We start from the raw sequence: 18,840 nt of genomic DNA, 5'->3' as shown, positions 1-18,840 counted from the left end.
CTTAACCTTGAAACTTGGCTTGCAAGGGAAAAGTGCACAAAAGCTTATTATATACACATAATTAAAATTGCACTTAGCTTAAATGAAAAAAAAAAAATAATAAAAAAAAAAAAATTACACTTAACTCACGTGAAACACTGATACTAAGGATGTAATCGAGCCGAGCCGGGTTACTCAACAAACTCGACTCAACTAGAACTCAAGGTAGGCTATTAAATTTTCAATGTATGATCAAAGTGGAGTTCAAACCCGAGTTTGTGAACAACCTCCATACTAACTATTAATAACTTAATATGTTAGTTTAACATATTAAATATGATTATTAAAGTATTATAATTAATATCTAATACAATATTTACTTAGCTAGTATACTATATGCTTATTTAGTGTGTGTGTGTGTATATATATGTTAGTTTATGAACTAGCTAGTTAGTATGTTAACTAATACACACACATATAAATATTAAGTAAAATATATAACATATATTACTTAACTACTAATATGCATGCTTGAATTTATATAACTCATTTTTAGTAATATATTAATATATATACACATATATATACAAGAGATATGAACGAGTTAACGAGTTGGACTAACGAGCCAGTCGAGCTTTAAACGAGTTGAGCTCACGAGCTCCTATCAAGGTTTGTCGAGTGAGTCAAATATGTATCACTTACTAATCAAGCGGGTTCCTACAGTAACAAGCGAGTTGATTTTCTGGAATTATGTATAATTCACAAGTAATATTGATTCGCTTTCAACTTGTTAATCTTGATTTAAATTTAGGGTTAAATTTAATACCTGAGTTTAGGGGTAAAAACCACTTTGGTACTTCTATTACATTTTTCATTTAAATATTAATGGTCTACAGCGGTCTAAGGTTGACACGTGACACTTTATAAAAAAATTTTAAAAATTAATTAAAAATAATAATTTTTTTAAAAAAAAAAAAATGATGGGTTTTGACCATTAGAGGTGGCAAAGGGGGAGCTACCCCTCTTCTTTCTTTTTCTTTTTTTTTTTTTTCATTTTTTTATAAATTTATTATTTTTAAAGATTTTAATTTTTTTTTTTTTTATGTAGTGAAACGACGGAGCTCAACCTCTGCCCCATTCTTAATCTTATATGGGTGGAGGAGTTTCTATCAGGTGGATTCGTCCTGATTGCATTATTCTAGGGTGCTTTCAACATACTGCCGATGTCAGAGAGGAAAATTACCTTGTCCGAATTATTAGAAGCAATGATGGCAAAATTAGTCACTACTGAGCCTAAACTTATTGTAAAGTTTGTTATACTCGTCATATAATAAGATGAGCTACCAATGCCTACTTCCTTTCTACTGCTTATTCATTACAATTGGGTGGCTGTAAAAGCCAATTTAGTGGCCAAATTGTTGTTTATGAAAGAATAGATACACACAAATATCTTTCCCTTCCATGTTGGATTAGAAAATGTGGATCATTCTTGGGTTGGAAACCCAATACAATCATGTTTAGTTTGAAACCCCTCCTGTTCATCATTGTTTCTAGGTAACTCATTGCATCTCATATGTGAAAAAAAGGGACTATTTCTGAATAATATTCTACTTTTTTCAAAAATAAATTATATTTTATTCAATTTTTTCAAATTTTATCTCACAAAGTCAAACCTCGTAATTCACACAATAAATTCAAATAATATTCTGATTCAACACTCAAACGGACCATAATATTTTCCTTTGTATTCTTCATTCTCAATCGGTTTGGATAGGGGATAGGAACTGTTGTAAATTCTTTTGTAGTATTCTAAAACAGAATGGGGTCTGTATAAATATACTGTATAATTGTGGCTATTCTGATTCTTAGCTTCACCCCGTGGAATGTAAAGAAAAAAGATGATGAATGAGAAATACTGTCGAAGATTTCAACAATACCCTTAATTTGGCGGGATTGTTGTGATATCATGTGTATCATTCATAGGGACATGAGCATTTTTGTTATGACCGAACCAAAAACAACTGATTTAAAAAAATATTGGACACATCAGTATTGCCGTGCAGCTAACACTCCTCTACTCAAAAATACATAGTAAGCTTTATCATAATTTTTTTTTTCTTTTTATTAATTCTTACATTTTATATTTAATTCTATAATATTGTTTAGTTCCTAAATTTGATCTTAAATGGTGTATTAATAAAAAAGAAAACAAAAATCAAATAGAGGATTGGCGAGGAATAAACATGTGAGTGTACACGTGGCAATCATCAGAGAAATAAATTGCTGAGCCTTGGGATCCATTGCAGCCAGTCAGCCACCCGTATGCGCGCAGATTCAGGAAAGAAAAAAAGAAAAAAGAGTACGGCATGCAAATAAGGCAGCAAGATTTCGTCCCTCATTTTGCTGCAGATTCAGGAAAGAGAAAGCGACAAGGGAAACAAATGTCTGATTCTGAGGGAGGAAATCTTTTCTTCTTTTCAGGCCTGAAGATGCGATTGAGGGAGGATGGTGTTTTGTGTACATTATAGTACTCTTTCAGGAATTGAATCGATTAATATCATAGTACGTATATTAAATATTTTCTTATTTTAAATCATAATTATCTCATAAATAGAAGAAGAGCACTTTTACTAGGCAGGAACAACCCATGACTACTACATAAACATAAAGCAGCAATATTAATACTTTTACTAAATTAAAATCAACTGAAAAAATAAAGATAATATATCATCAATAATGAGATATATGAAGATTAGCTTGAACTAATTCAAAAACTAGGATTGGAGGAGGACTCCTATCATTGAGCTATGAAGAAAGTCTTGAAGTTCCACACGATTGGATGCTGATGCAGATTGTTTGGCCACCAAATTAAATAGGCATGATTCGAACGTACAGAAGAAATAGCTATCAGCAATTTTTAACTAAATTATTGTTATTTTGTTTAAATTACATTACCTCATACAAAATTGAAGACAAAGTGGAGGACATTCCATATATTATTCTGTTTAATGGCTGGCGAGCTATTATCTCGATCAATATTAAAGGATATTTCACAGATGTAAGATTCAATGAACAAGGGGAATTAAGATCCCATATATGTTCAAGTGAAATAGAAAAAAGATTAATAAATTTTGCAACAAAATGACAGCCAAATATTAGTCGAAATTAAGAAAATATGGATAGAAACAGAGACTGATCATGTACACAACATGCCATTAATCACATCAGTCATCAGCCAAGTACCCCGGCCAGTTAAACCGAAACCCATATATACCACAAAAACCATTTAAAAAACCCACCCAAAAGGAAAAAGGAAAAAGGAAAAAAAATCCTAGCTTTTCGATCGTGTCCACTAACCAGATCAGCGGTTCCAGTTCCAGACATGCAAGGCCTTTCCCATTTTGAACGAAAGAAAAGCGTCGACGGAAGCATACTGAACCTGCTCATCCCGAAGAGGATAATCATCCCACTCACTCCTCCCAATAAACGTCGGCTTCTTCACGTCCTCGAAACCCAAAAGATCATCCGCCAGCGTCTCCATCGAGAGCTGCCTACTCCACCCCTTCTTGTCCGCCACCACGTCGCGGATATCAACGAGGCTCGGGACAAGGAGCCTGTGCTGGGATCTGCGGAGCATGTCCTGGTCGCGGTAGTTCCAAACGCCAACGAAGGTGTGGCCAGAGTCGGAGAGGAAGCGGCGGAGGGCGAGTGGGACGCGGGGCGCGTGGTGGATCTGGAAGACGAGGCACAGGTGGCCAATGCAAATTTGGAGAGTTTCGGCGGCGTCGGACGATGGCGTCCACTGGACGCCGAGGCCGACGACGAGGCGGCGGTGGTTGACGTTGTGGCGAAACCGGTGCAGAGCCTTCTTCAGCCATGCACGGACGACGGACGGGGTGGCGGTGACGGTGACATGGATGCTGAGGTCGAAGAAGAGAACTCTGAACTTTCTGACTCTCTCAGGATTTGGGGTGTACTGGGTTTCGATGGTTATTTCCTCGTCGTTCATGGCGGTGGGATGGAGGTGGGTTTGTGGAAGTTTTTCTATTCTACGTGTATTCGTGAAGTGAAGATATGTACATACAAGAGAGAGAGATTTGCGCCTCTTGCGGGTCTAAAGCCACGTGTACGGTACACGTTCTGGGCGTGAGGAATTCGTACGCTCTTTCTTTAATAATTCGTATTATTACCTGCCCGAAAGGAGTAGTCCTTTCAAGTTATGAGACTTGACTCTTGAGCTCTTAAAAAAATTAAAGTTATGAGACTTGAGCCTTGAGGAGTGGTCGAGCGATTATCGGACGGTATGCGTGCTTGATGAGAAGTTAGATTAAGGATTAAAATAAATAATAAAAAACTAAAATAAATCTTTTTGACGATAAATCAACTCAATTTATTTCATTTAAGTCTTTTCTTTTAAATTATTTTGGTATTGACTTTCTATTTTTTTTCATAGATTTCCAATTTAGAATTTCCCATATTTGGGCAAATTGGGCTATTGCTAGCATTAATTTATTGGGTTAAATACAAAATTGTCACGTGTGGTTTGTAAACTTGTTTTTTGGTTTTTTGAATTTTAATTTTTATCATAGGTGATACTTGTGATATAGAAAAAGATGAAAATAATACCTCTGTCAATTTTTCTATCCAAAACTGACGGAAATCAACGTTAGTGCCACGTAGCACCATTCAAAGTGCTACACGTGGCCACACTTTTTTTTTTTTTTTTTTTTAAAAAAAAAAATGAATTGTAGGTGTGGCTAAACCCTCAATTTTTTTTTTTTAAGGGTTTGGCCCTAAACCACCCCATAGGCCAGGGGGTGGTTAGGCCACCTTCAGATCAATTGGTCTGAGCCATGGGGGTAGTTCGGCCACCCCAGGCCCAAAATGGGTAGCTTTTATAAATTTTTATTTTTTATTTTATTTTTAAAAAAAGCCTTAAATTTTTATTTTTTATTTTAAAAAAATTGTCACCCTCAAATTAGTTGGTTTGAGCCAAACCACCCCCAAAGGCCACAGGGGTGGTTTGGCCACCCCCATGTGGCCCAAAATGGGTGGCTCCTACAATTTTATTTTATTTTTTTTTAAAAAAAAAAACCTTCATTTTTTTAAAATAAAAAAAAAATAGTGTGGTCACATGTCGCATTTTGAATGGTAAACATGGCGCTGACATGGATTTCCATTAGTTTTAAATGGAAAAATAGACAGAGGTATAATTTTCATCTTTTTTCATACCACATGTACCACTTATGATAAAAATGAAAACTCAGAGGGCAAAAATAAAGTTTTTAAACCACAATGGTGTGTACAGTATTTAACCCTAATTTATTTTGATATTGCCCATGTTTATAATTAGTTTCTTTCCTTCTTTTTGAAGATTTGTATTTATCGTTACAAAAAAAGAGATATGATATATTATAGTAATATTTATTGCACAATTCTTACATAATTTTTGTATAACTCTAATTTTTTTTATTATTATTATTTTTTTATGATTAACCATTAGATTTGTTTTCCTACATGTGAACCTTAAATATTTAATGGTTGATCTTAAAAAAAAGTTGTTGGAGTTGTGCAAGAAACATTACTTGATACATTATCACTCCAAAACATAATTCCTGACCACCTTTGCATATGTGCTAATTTTTATTTATACTTTTATCTATTTATTTATTTATTTTTTATGGTCAAGAGTTATATCTTAGGGTGATAATGTATCGTATCTCAAAAAAGAGTATTGAATGTATGGGAAATGAGAGTGGGATTTTTCACTCCATTTACTTTTGAAAGCTTATTATTTTAGCATGTTTAAGGGTTAGAATGAAAAACATTTAATGCAAATCTCACGTGAGAAACTCACAGTCTCACACACTCTCAAATGCGTATTTTTTAATGTGATACTAAAAATTACTCTTAAATTTTAGATAAATTAATATTTAATTTTTTATCTAAATAATTTTCAATATCAAGTAAGAAAATATGTATTTAAAAGTATATATAACATTTTTCATCCCATATATTAAATTGGTGGTCTTCTTATAACTAGTGAAGTCCTGCACAAAAATTTGTTTCAAAATCGCTACCATAGATGGTAAGCTAAAAAATATACTTGTATTTTTTTTCAAAGATTTAAAAATGGGTATTTTTATAAATTTCATTAAAATATGAACAATACCTAAATTATTGCAATTTTTTTTTCCTTGAAAAAAAAAAGGGGTATTTCGAAAATTTTAACAGGATTTAACGAAAAATTCTAACGGAGGGTTAAAATTGAAAAAAGATGAAAAATTGATACCCTAAATTGACACTTTTTAAAATTTGAATACTTAATTAAAAAAATAATAAAATATCATAAGTTATAAGTGAAGTTTTTTCTTTTCTTTACTCTCTCGTTTTTTTTTTTTTTTTTTGAAGGCATTTTTTTAAGGGGCTTTTACAAATAAGGGGCCAACGACAGTGACCTAAGTTGTCCATATTATTGAGCCGGGCATGTGATGCGACATAAAAATAAAAATAGTTTGTATTTACAGTTATTTGTTAATACTTTTTTGGCAAAAAAGTAAAAAATTGTCTTAAAAAAGTATTGTCAAATGAACCCGCTCTATTTTGTAATCACTAGTACATTTTTTATTTTTTATTATCCCTAAACACAGCTAGTTGAGTCTTACCACCAAGTAATCCCAATTTTATAAGAGATATGTTATTTGTACAATTCTCACACAACAATTGCACAATAATGTTGATGTGTAAAATATTATCATTTTTGTTATTATTATTTTATTTTATTTTTATTTTTATTTTTTTTCAAAATGAAGCATAGTGCATCACTTATTTACATAAATATAATCCTTGAAAATCCGCTTATAATGGAGGGTGTTAAAAGAACATCAATAAATGGCTTTACCAAGCTTTGTTCTAGATGCACCCCCTCAAGGCACCTGGACCGGATGGATTCCCTGCTGCCTTCTATCAAAGGAACTGGCCCACGGTGGGCAGTGAAGTGTGCAAAGCAGTTTTATCCTTCCTTAACGATGGGTAGATGGACATGGGGATTAACTCAACCAACATTGTCCTAATACCTAAGGTGAACTCCCCCTCTAAGCCATCTGATTTTAGGCCTATCAGTTTGTGCAACGTTCTTTACAAGTTGATCTCCAAAGTCCTAGCTAATAGATTGAAGACTATTCTCCCTCATATTGTTTCTCCGGAGCAAAGCGCTTTTGTTTCGGGCCGATTAATTACTGACAATATTCTTGTTGCTTTTGAGACCCTCCACACCATGGCTGCTAGGCTTTCGGGGAAGGAGGGGTACGTGGCTCTAAAGCTCGATATGAGCAAAGCCTATGATAGATTGGAATGGGATTTCCTTGAGGCAATGGTCCGTAAACTTGGCTTTGCGGCTAGATGGATCAATCTCCTAATGGCGTGTGTCCGGTCTGTTACCTATTCCATTCTCATCAATGGTAGACCTTTTGGGAGAATCTTCCCCTCGCGAGGATTGAGGCAAGGAGACCCTCTCTCCCCCTACCTATTCATTCTCTGCGCGGAGGCCCTGAGTTCTTTACTCCGCAATGCATAAAGGGTTAGAGGGATAACAGGTGTTCCGATTTCCAGGGGAGGCATCCGGATACACCACCTATTCTTTGCTGACGACAGTTTATTATTCTGCAAAGCTAATACTAGAGAGTGGACTCAAGTTGATTCTATCCTTGAATGCTATGAGCGGGCCTCTGGCCAGAAAATCAACAAGGAGAAGACTTCCATCTTCTTTAGTAGGAATACCCCTTCAGTTGCCAGAGAAGAGATCCTTTCCAGAGCTGGGGCAGGGCTGGTTCAATGCTTTGAACGGTATCTAGGACTTCCAGCCCTTATAGGGAGGTCTAGGGTCTCCTCTTTTAACTTCATTAAAGGGAGAATCTGGGCTAAGCTCAATGGTTGGAAGGAGAAGTTCCTCACGCATGCAGGGAAGGAGGTGTTGCTGAAGGCAGTCATCCAAGCGATCCCGACGTACACGATGAGTGTGTTCCGAATCCCAAAAGTTTTGACCAAAGAAATCAATGCCATGATGGGGAAGTTCTGGTGGAGTTTTAAGGAAAATTCCAATAAGATTGCCTGGATGGCTTGGAGGAGGATGGGCAGAAGTAAGGACTTGAGGGGTCTAGGCTATAGAGACATTGACTGTTTTAACATGGCATTGCTTGCTAAACAATGCTGGAGGTTACTGAAGAGGCCAGATTCCCTGGTTGCTCGAGTGATGCGCGAAAAATACTTCCCTAACTCGGATTTTATAGGATCCAATTTGGGGAAGAAGCCCTCCTTTGCCTGGAGAAGTATCTGGCAGGCAAAGGGCCTCCTCCAGGAGGGGCTAATGTGGAGGGTGGGAAATGGTCACAGTATCAACCTGTGGGATGATAAGTTGATCCCAGCAATTCCTCACAAAGTTCTTGATCCGGTCAGGGTGCTTCCTAGAGAAGCAACAGTGGCCGATATTATTAACAGGGAAGCTAATTGGTGGGATATTCCTCTCATAGAAAGAATTTTCTCATAGGACACTGTGGAAAAGATATGTAGTATTCCCATCAACCCTAGGTATCATGAGGACAAGTTAATCTGGAGTGGGACCAAAAATGGAGGATTTTCGGTCTGCAGTGCCTATCACCTCGAAGTGGGGAGAAGAGAAAGGAATATAGGGAGCTCTTCTTCGGTGAATTCTGCTTCCCACCTATGGCGGCGCCTATGGAGTCTAAATCTCTCCCGACACATCCTTCTATTCCTATGGAGAGCATGCAACGAAATTTTACCTACGAAAAATAACCTATACAAGAGGAAAGTGGTCACTGACCAGTTATGCCCGATGTGGGGGTCCGAGGCAGAATCTATCAGCCACGCTTTGTGGAGTTGCGGCTCGGCTCAGGCGGTTTGGGGCTCCTGCAGGGGTCCCATTCAGAAGTGCTCTGTTGGGGCTGAGGAGTTTTTTGGGGTCTTCGCCGTTCTCTGTGATAAGCTGGAAGATGAGGATCTCGAGCGGTTCGCAGTGGTCGCCAACAAGATTTGGTCCCGGCGGAATAGGGTGGTTTTTGGGGGTGGTGTCTTGCCTCCGAACATCCTGATTAGAGAAGCCTTTGATCTGGTGGAGGAATTTTGGAATGCTAATTTGCGTGCTGAAGACCTAGGGCAAGGGGGGCAGTCCCCCAATGGCAGATGGATCAAACCAGCGCCAAACTGTATTAAAATCAACTAGGACGCAGCACTGGATGGCCGGAAAAAACTTATGGGGATAGGGATCGTTGCTAGGGATTCCCAAGGAGAAGTGAAGGCGGCCAAGCGTGAAGTTTTTCCTTACATCAGGGATCCAGTTGTTGCGGAAAGCTATCGGCGCTCGGTGTGCTGTTTCTTTTGGTCGTAATCTGGGGTTTCAATCGGTCGAATTGGAGGGTGATGCCCGAGAGATCATCCTGGCCCTAAGCAATCCGGAAGAAGTCGATTCCATCCATGGGCATTTTTTGATCGAGACAAGGCAGATGTTGGGATCGTTGTTTTCCTGGAAGGTCTCCCATGTGAGACGCGGAGGAAACATGGTTGCTCATAATCTAGCTAAACTAGCTTTGTCCAAACAGTTTAATCGTGTGTGGCTTAACTCTTGTCCCAATGAGTTGTTGTATGCTGTTAATGCTGACATTTATTAATGGAAGCCTACGTTTCCCTTAAAATAAAAAATAAAAAAAAAAATGGCTTTACCTGGTTTTCTGGAATTATGTATAATTCACAAAGAATATTGATTCGCTTTCAACTTGTTGCTCCAGATTTGAATTTAAGCAATAATATTTGGAGTTATTTCTAATGACCAGTTTGGGGACGGTAATCTTAGGTTGTCAAATGTGTGGTAACGGGTGGCAATATTTGTTGCATATTTGTGGGATCTATGCTTATTAACAGCTTCTTTGGTCGTATTTTGTTTCCTATGTTACATAAGAAGGATGTTTCATTTTGCTTTCCCCGGAAGATTGATGCCATGATTCTTCTCTCAAATTTATCTGTCTGGTAAGTTAGACAAACCTTGAAAAAGATTTCCCTGTTGGAAAACTTCTAATCGGCATGTAAGTAATTTGAAAAATGTCTGCATAATTGGGCCTTGAGCAGTGAACTTCAGCAAACACTTTACATCTGGTTTGAAAATGAGGTTTTCTTGAGCAGTAAAATTTGGTTAAGAGCTAAAGTACTCACTCTTCAACGATATTGGTGTTTTTTGTGATGGCAGATCCTTCATCTTCCCCTCTCGATTCATAAATCTGCAGTTATCATTAGCCACAGGGCTGAAAAGTTGAGAGATTGCAGTGAAGTTAATGGAATCAGTTCTCATTATCTTTTGTAGCATATGAAGGAACAATCCATCACCACATATGATTTACACAGGAATAACATGCTACAGCAATAATAAACATGCCAGAAAATTAGAATACAAATAAACAACTATTTCAGAGATCAGAAATACCTGCAGAAGCCATCTCCTTGATGTTGTTGGAACAGATGAATTGTATGCAGCCGAGTCTTCTCCTCCTTACTCCTCTCTAAAGGTGGCTATCAATGGGACGAAGCCAAATTCTCTTACTAATGAGAATATAGGTTTCTGTGTATGGAAAGGAGTGGGACCTTGCTTATATATAGAAAATCATATATATGAAGTCCATTCATCACATACTTCTAACCCTAAATAGGATTACAGGCCTACATACTATTTAACACATCCAGTAGGAACCAAATTCCTACTTAGCTAAGGTGTATGAAGCCCTATAACTCAGAGATCACTCAATAACATTTGGGCCTATCAGTCTATGTAGCACCCCATGAGAAAAATACGAAAGTAAAATAGAGGTTAGAAAGTAAAAAACTAATGAGTGAAAAGATTACTGTCAGTAGCAGTATATCTGCAGAGTGAAAGGAACAAGTTTCCCCAATTTATCAAATGCCATGGGCAACATGAGGCCATCATTGATTATGGAATATGGAAAAAGAAATAGGTACAGAAGGGAAAAGGAACCTCAAGGTCTTAAACAGAAATAGTTATGGACAAAATGATGTTAGACAGTAGAGAAAAAAAGAAAAAAAGAAAAAGCAAGGTTGTTTTCTGTAAACAAATAGCATGATTGTCAGGTCTAACTTAGACTTTATATTTTTTTTTTGATAAGTAGGTCTAACTTAGACTTTCAGCTTCCCTTGAGGCATTTACTAGATTAGAAGTCCCCATTCTCTCTTGACTGTCCTTGATATGGGGTTCATCCAAGGCATTTGATATATTTGAAATCTCCACATTCTCTTCACTATCCTTGTTCTTGATGTGAACTTCCAACGGCCCTAGCTTTGCTTCAAGGTCCTTGACTTTGGAGGTTAAAGATCTCACCTCTCGAGCTTCAGCTAGCCGACTAGAGGATGCTGCCTGGCACATTGCACAGAAGCTTTTTATCTTTAATAGAAGCAAGGGAGCAGTTGGTATATCTATCATGTCTGAATTTTACAGCATCTTGAAAGTAAGGGAAGCTGAAGACAGAATGGAAACGTAGCAGTGATTTATTCTTAGATTATTTTAGAGACAATGTGACTGAATATTTTGGCCTCTATGTCTTTCAAACTCAAGCCCATAAAAAAACACAGCAAAAACACAACTTTTTTCTTCTTCTTCTTCTTCTTCTTTTTTTTTTCTTTTTTTTTCTTTCTTTCTTTCTTTCTTTCTTTCTTCTTCTTTTTCTGTTAGTTCATATGTTCTATTAGCATTTCCTACTGAAACTGAAAAATGGAAAAACACAAAAAATAAAAGAAAAAAGAAGAGAAAACTTGTGTTTGATAAAGGAAAATGAAGTGCACAAAGGACAAGGGATCAGATAATTCAGTACCATCTTAGACTTTTTAAGTTTGTTACTTTCCACCATCTCAAAGTTCCACAAGTTTTACTGAATTTTGATAAACGCTGTGTAAAAGTACATTTCTGTTCTTTGAAGAACAGAACAAGAAACATAGGAAGCCATTGGAAATAAAAAATTTCCTTCCAAATTTTGAGAACAGATGACATATAAAATATATAATTTCTTATGCATGCCACTGACAGATAACTTGTCTTTATTACATAATATCTAGCTACTATTTGAATTCAAGAAATTGTCCAACAAAAACATATTCAAATACACCTTAAAGCTCACCTGTTCTAGTTGCTCCACCCGTCGTTTCAGATCCTCCTCAGATGCTTCTTTGTGAATAAATTGAAGAACATATAGCAAGTGAAAATGGATAGTATCTGAACAATGTTGTTCCATCACACAGTAAGGTATAGCGGATTGACAACCCAGTGCATAGAAAGGGCAGTTCACAAGCTTCATTGGACAGACAGTTATACAATGCCTGTCCATCTCGCGTCTCCTGATGCTGTCGGAGCACTTCTGCTCACATGGAACTATCTTGAAGGGACAAACTGAATCATGCTTCTCCAAGTGACTGGCACAAAATCTGGCATTACAACCGTCATTTGAGCAGGTCATAGATCTAAAGCTGCAGTGGGAAACATGCTCAGCAAGCCCTTCTTCAGACATGAACTTCCTGTTGCAGTGAAATGCATTCTTGAAGTCAACATTCTTGAGCAAAGTATGTGCAATGGCTTCTCTCCTATCTAACAACCAAAACCCATTTATCTCCATCTCTTGAACAAAATCATCTATCTTTTCTTCCCTCTTTTCACTCAGTAGCCATCCTGAAACCCGACTGAACAAGTTCCTCTTAGAACTAGCAAAGTCATCAACAAAATCAGAAACAATATCGTAGGGATGGCCAGATGCTTCTGCCTTTGGACCAGCTTCTAAGATAACATATTCAGCGATAAAACTTTCACTTCTCTGAGCAACATAGTCCACCATTTCTTTTCTCATATCAACAGCTACAGAAGCAGGGCTCTTGAAGATATCACCCGTTGTGTTGTCGACACAAGCTGTAGCTAATCCTGGGACGAACATTTGGGCTATCTTGTGAACTACTTCCGTATCAGATAGATCACATTTGAATGAGGGGCCTTCCTCTTTCCCATCTTCAATCTTCTCCGGTACAAGTTCTGCATCATTTGCAGGAAGATCCATGCCCAAAGATGCCTGCAAGGGCTGCAAACAATTTCAGCTACAATGAAATCATTTCCAGATAGGAGAAGTTTGATTATCAAACTCGCGATTTTAAGGGGTCGTTTTGAAAGGCTGACTCCCCTGAATCCGCACTGCCTACCCCAATCGAGTTGGTTGAAAATTGAGATTAGCGATGGCGATGCTATCAAAGATTAGGGAAAGCCTTCTCTCGAATGTATGAAGGGTGGTCGTCGATCAGCGCTTCGCGACGTCGATCGGCTTTATTAGGGAGGAAGATGATCCATCGCGCAGAAAAGCCAATTAGCAGAAGCGGAAGGAGAGGATCCAAATGCCCCATGGCATCCCCAACTTCTTTTCAATCCACGTGGCAAATTTATACGACTAGGATATCCTATTCGGAATAAGACAACCCAACACGCGCAGCCAAACAATCAACTTTCTTAAACCAGAATAAGAGAAGGTAGTTATCTGTAGCAAAAAGCCTTTCTGAGAGAACCCACGTTCCGACCGCCCGCCCGCTTACTTTCGAGCCTCCGCGAGCAACCCGCTGCTATCACCGCTCGGTGCCGGGAACTCCTCCACGGTACGCGCACAACCAGCGACTCAACCCACACTACACCACTTCAGCGTTTGGTAGTGGACCGCCCTTACTCCCAACACACCAATCACAACGCACCCCACAGCAACGCCACGCACGGATCTTTTTGTGATTGATCAATTTTTTTGTCCATGAACACCTCATTATCATTCTCTGAAACTTCTTTCACTTTAATTTAGAAGTTAATTGACTTATTTGATGTTTAGGGTTTGGTTTTGGATTGAGGTGTTAATGGCAACAGCTACTTACCCGCCACCGCCGCCGTATTACAGACTCTACAAAGATTACTTACAGGATCCGACATCGGCTCCGGAGCCTCCCCCTCCGATCGAAGGGACCTACATTTGTTTCGGCGGCAACTACACCGTGAGAATTCCCCATCTTTTCATTCAAAAGCAAACTTTATCTGTCATAGTTTTGACTTCTCAGTCCTGTTTTTTTAGTGCAATTTTTGGTCCTAAAGGTTTAGGTGTAAGTTAATTTTTGTTGAACATAATGAAGAAATTTGTCCCCTGGTTGTTCTCAAAGAAAGAAAAGAAAGAGAAGGAGATTTCCTGTTGGAGTTTGTTGGTCTCCAATGCATGGATTGTGGTTTTTCTTACAATGAGATATGTGGATATTACAAATTCCTTGAGCTTATGTATGATTGAATGCTTGAGACTTCCTTGTTATTTATAATTCCACAATCAATTTTCTTATGGCTTTTTTTTTTAAAAAAATTTCTTTAATGTAGACTGATGATGTGCTTCCAAGCTTGGAAGAGCAGGGAGTGCGCCAGCTATACACAAAAGGGCCAAATATTGGTATGACGCTGGAGCATTTTTGCTTATGTATCTTTTAATATAAAATAAGGGTTGGTCTGGATACTAATAGAATGAACCTTTTTCACTTTTCTATCCCTTACTTCTTGAATATGGAGTTATTCCTCCCTACCAGCTTATTGATGAAAACTGTAAAATTCATCATTTTTAGGGGAACTCTTTCCCTTGTCTGTGAAACTGGTTTCATGGTTTCCCTTACTGTTAATCTCTTAAGCACATTATCTACATATGGGGCCTTCAAAAAATTCTGCAAAGACGGAGGAACTGTTTCAAATAAAATGGGCAGTTGACTATAGAGTAATTCTAAATACTACACCTTCATCTAGTGGCAGAGCCTGAATTTTGGTTCACAAGGGGGCAAAATTTAAAAATAGAGTTGTACAAAAATTGATTAAAGATATTAAAGAATATAGTTAACGAAATAAATAAACAATTCAACGAAATTTAATTATTGTTTAAAACATATAAATGTAACTTAAAATTGATTTTGTCACGCATAGTGTAAATGTTACTACATGATGTACACATATTGTCGTGTTATTTTAAAATTTTAAATAATGCGACTTTATGTATACCGTTAAATGCAACTAAATAAAATTGACTGTAACAACTCATTTGTTAAGAAAGCATTAACTGAACATGATGTATAATCGTGCTTGAAATACTGGTTCCGTTTGTTAATGCTTTTTAGATTGTATTTTTGTTTTTTGTTTAAAAAAGCATTCTGATGTAAATAAATGTGAAAATAGTTTGAGTGTTTTAAGTTTTAGGTTGAGTTATTTTAGTTTAGTTGTAAAACCATGATAGATGGAGCACCTCATGTGAGTCATGTTCATCATGTTAATAAATATAGCCTACGTGGTCTTCAAACTATGTTCCTAGTCTGTAGCGAAAAGGCACCCAAGGCTTGTGACTCATGAATAATGAATTGTAATTTGTGATGTCTTGTGAGTCATGACTCTCGTGAATCGTGAAAGAAGTCTGAACTGGTGACTTTGGTCTCATAAACTAGAATGCCGCGTTGGTTATATGATAAGAAAGTCAAATATTCGGTTGAGAAGTCAGCCTCGTTTTCTTAAAAACGCATCATTTTAGTATTTATGTGATGTTGGCGTATTAAATGCTTTGTTTGACATAATTTGAATGCAGCCTTTTAACTAAAAGAGTAGAGAATCGTCCTCTTCTTTTTTAACCTGAATATCTGAAGTCTGAAATAGTAACAGTGAAACAGAAAGGTCCCGTGTGTGGCGTGAGTACGTGATGGCATGTAGTCTGACTGAATCTTAGTCCTGCTTGATACTCGTGATGAAGTGGCTGAGAGTGGGTAACCAAGGCATCTGGAGGACTTTTATCGAGGTTTAAGAAATATTTTGGGAGTGGAGGGGGCGTTTGACCCCTCTCGACCCCCTCTCTCTCTGCCCCTGCCCTCATTCGACCCCCATTTCATGGGGATGATGTGACAGTACCTATAAACCCTTGAATCCTTTTTTTTTTGTTGGAAACAAGGGTTGATGGGCATTGGTGGGATGAGAGTGCAGTATTTAACAGTACTCTATATTATTTAATGACTAAATAGTTTGTAAACATACATACATTTGTGTATGTATAGGAGACAGAGATTATAACTCTGTGCCAGCTGAATATTTGCTTACCAACGAGTTCATCAAATATGATATAATAGTTTTTTTTTTTTTTCTTTTGATGAGTAAGAGTAATCATTAAATGGCGCAAAGCGTAGTCAAGCACACATGGAGTATACAAGAGAAGCGGCTAAGTTGGAGAAGAAAAAAAAACAAGGAAATCATAAAGAAATATGATACAATAGTTGCTAGGGGAGATAAACAGTTGGTAGTGTACTGTGCCCTTTATTTCTTTGATAGGTGATACGGTGTGAGGGAGAGATTGTAACTTTGAAAAATGAATATCTGCTTACCCATGTATTTGATCAAAGTATATTTCAATAATTGGTAGGGGAGATAAACAGTTGGTAGTGTATTCTGCCTTTTTCTTTGATTGGTGGTACCATACTCTGTCATACTTTTCTTTTTCAAGTATTTTTTTGGCTACCAGATTCCTTAGCTGCTTTCTCTTCGAAATATTTATCTTTTGTAGATTTTAAGAAGGAATTGAGGTCACTTAACAGAGAATTGCAGCTGCACATTTTGGAGCTTGCGGATGTTCTTGTTGAGAGACCATCACAATATGCAAGGAGAGTGGAGGACATATCCCTTATATTCAAGAACTTACACCACCTTCTCAATTCATTGCGCCCCCATCAGGTAAATTATTTTTTGATTGAGAATCTTTTTGGTTGCTTTTCGTTATCCAGCTCATCATTTAATGTCTTTTTCCCTTCAGGCCCGAGCAACACTAATTCACATTCTAGAACTCCAAATACAACGCCGTAAACAAGCTGTGGAGGATATAAAGAGGTATGACCACTAGAAAATGTAAATATTCTGCTTTGTTTTCCTAGACATTTGAATTGAGTTTGTTTTGTCCTTCGAGCATTTCAAATGAAGAATATGCTTTTGCATTTTATCTCTTGTAATATCACTGAAGTGATGAGTTAATTTTACATATTGAACACAAAGCTTTTAGTTCCAAAAAGGTTGAAATATGATTGTCGTGTGTGGTCTTGTGCTCTATTCTGTTCATGGTTTTGGTCCAGGGGGAGGAATGGTAGGGAGGACATGGAAGAGGTTATTTTTTTTTGCGTGGGGGAAAGATTCCCTGGGTTTGAAGTTTTCATTCTTATTCCATGTATCAACTCTCTTTGGGACCTGTATTTTACCTTGTACTTTTGCAAATTACATGCAAGGAAAACAATCCCAGCTCTATCCTATTTTGGAGCTTTGCTCATTTATCTAAGTAGATCATGAAATTATTTGCTCATGTTCTTCTTTATAAACCGTCAAAGTAGATCAGTGTGAGATTGTTTGTTAGACAAACAAACCAAACTCTTCCCTGTTGTAGAGCTCTAATTCTCACTGTAACCTCGAGCAGTCTATTCCTTGACTTGGCTCAGCTGAATTACAGTGCCATAATCCTTGATATGTTGACATGGACACAGGAATAATGATGTTGAAGTGTTTTTTTTTTTCCCTCTTGAAAAAAAATGTTCATGACCTTGTAGACTGGTATTAGAGAATATCATTATTTTGAATGCGGAGCACTGGAAAATTGATGGTTGAAATGAGCTTGTCTTGGTGCTCACTTTGATTCTTAACTGCCTGCTTTTTTCTTGAAATTAGAAGGCAACTTATGATATATAGACCAAGTATCTATGAACCATTCCCAATATAACCCAGATATCAAGGTCTCGGTGACAGCCCTTTCTACAATGCAAATGTCCACTTCCAAGATGATGTTGTCTTCTGAAGCAGATAGAGCTATAAACTTTCAAAAAGATGGAAGTTGATTTTGTTCTTTTGGAATTGTTAGAATAATTTAGGTAGTCAGACATTATACGCCTCATGTATGTTGTGTTATGCATTACTGAATATTTTTTGCACTATACCGTAATGTTTGAAGCCTCGTCTTAAGCATTGTTCCTATATTTTCCTCTTTCCTCAAATGGAGCTGTCATCTCATTAGTTTCTTCACAACATTTGGATTTATTAAAGCTTATGAAGTTGTAATGTCACAAGGCAGTGTCCACATTTTCTCATTGATTTTGTTATTGCTGCTGTCTCATTTGCTTGTCCAGGAGAAGAGAAGAAGCTCAGAAACTTCTGAAGGAATCCCTCGCAACCTTGGATGGACATTAGCGCACGACTTTGATGCTAGAGCAGAATTGCCTGTGTTGTTGTTTGAATTCGGCTGACCTCCTGCAGTGCAGCTAAACACCTAAAATACTAATTTTAGAAATCATAATAAAATTATAACTATCCTACAATATTAACGTGATTGTCTTAATCAATTTTTAGATATTTTTTTATTTAAATTATTCAAGGGTTGGTTAAAATTTCCATGTCTGAGATAAAAAAATATTGCTTTTTGCATTATTCAATACTAAAAACGGCAGGGTGAAACAATCGGATAATTTATATATTTTTTTGTTATAAAAAGAAAAAAAACTATTCGAGTCAAAAGGGGTAAATACTCACTTTTCTAGTCTCAATTACGTTTTACCCAGGCAGAAGTTCCAGCGTATAAACAACGAATAAAAAGAGAGAGAGAGAGAGACATGCTTTTAAAGTGATTGGACCATAAAGGCTTGATCAAAGACGGATAATCTTCAGGAAGTGAATTCACTAAACCATTTTGGTTAATGTGTTGGTGCAAGTTTAAGATTGGACAGTAAAATGTTAATTTTGTAGAAGGATTT

General features: G+C 37.1%; 2 protein-coding genes across 3 annotated transcripts; one reads left to right on the top strand and one right to left on the bottom strand.

The window, feature by feature from the left end:
• Positions 1-10,931: 10,931 nt before the first annotated feature.
• On the bottom strand, positions 10,932-13,425 carry LOC133873164 (uncharacterized). Its single transcript, XM_062310896.1, has 2 exons — positions 12,168-13,425; positions 10,932-11,410 (listed from the first exon to the last, which is right to left on the bottom strand). The coding sequence occupies exons 1-2, from the start codon at positions 13,089-13,091 to the stop codon at positions 11,168-11,170; spliced, it is 1,167 nt and encodes a 388-aa protein (XP_062166880.1). The 5' UTR covers positions 13,092-13,425; the 3' UTR covers positions 10,932-11,167.
• A 96-nt stretch (positions 13,426-13,521) lies between these two features.
• Positions 13,522-18,456, top strand: LOC133873165 (mediator of RNA polymerase II transcription subunit 7a). 2 transcript variants are annotated; one of them, XM_062310897.1, is made up of 6 exons: positions 13,522-13,674; positions 13,896-14,055; positions 14,423-14,492; positions 16,623-16,789; positions 16,869-16,942; positions 18,220-18,456. In XM_062310897.1, the coding sequence occupies exons 2-6, from the start codon at positions 13,921-13,923 to the stop codon at positions 18,278-18,280; spliced, it is 507 nt and encodes a 168-aa protein (XP_062166881.1). In that variant the 5' UTR covers positions 13,522-13,674; positions 13,896-13,920; the 3' UTR covers positions 18,281-18,456. The 2 variants fall into 2 exon arrangements, with proteins under 2 accessions (XP_062166881.1, XP_062166882.1); XM_062310898.1 differs by having other exon boundaries at positions 13,568-13,724.
• The last annotated feature ends 384 nt before the right edge of the window (positions 18,457-18,840 follow it).

The sequence above is a fragment of the Alnus glutinosa genome, chromosome 7, assembly GCF_958979055.1.
Source record: "Alnus glutinosa chromosome 7, dhAlnGlut1.1, whole genome shotgun sequence".
NCBI lineage: Eukaryota > Viridiplantae > Streptophyta > Magnoliopsida > Fagales > Betulaceae > Alnus > Alnus glutinosa.
This window is presented reverse-complemented; position numbering and strand designations above follow the sequence as displayed.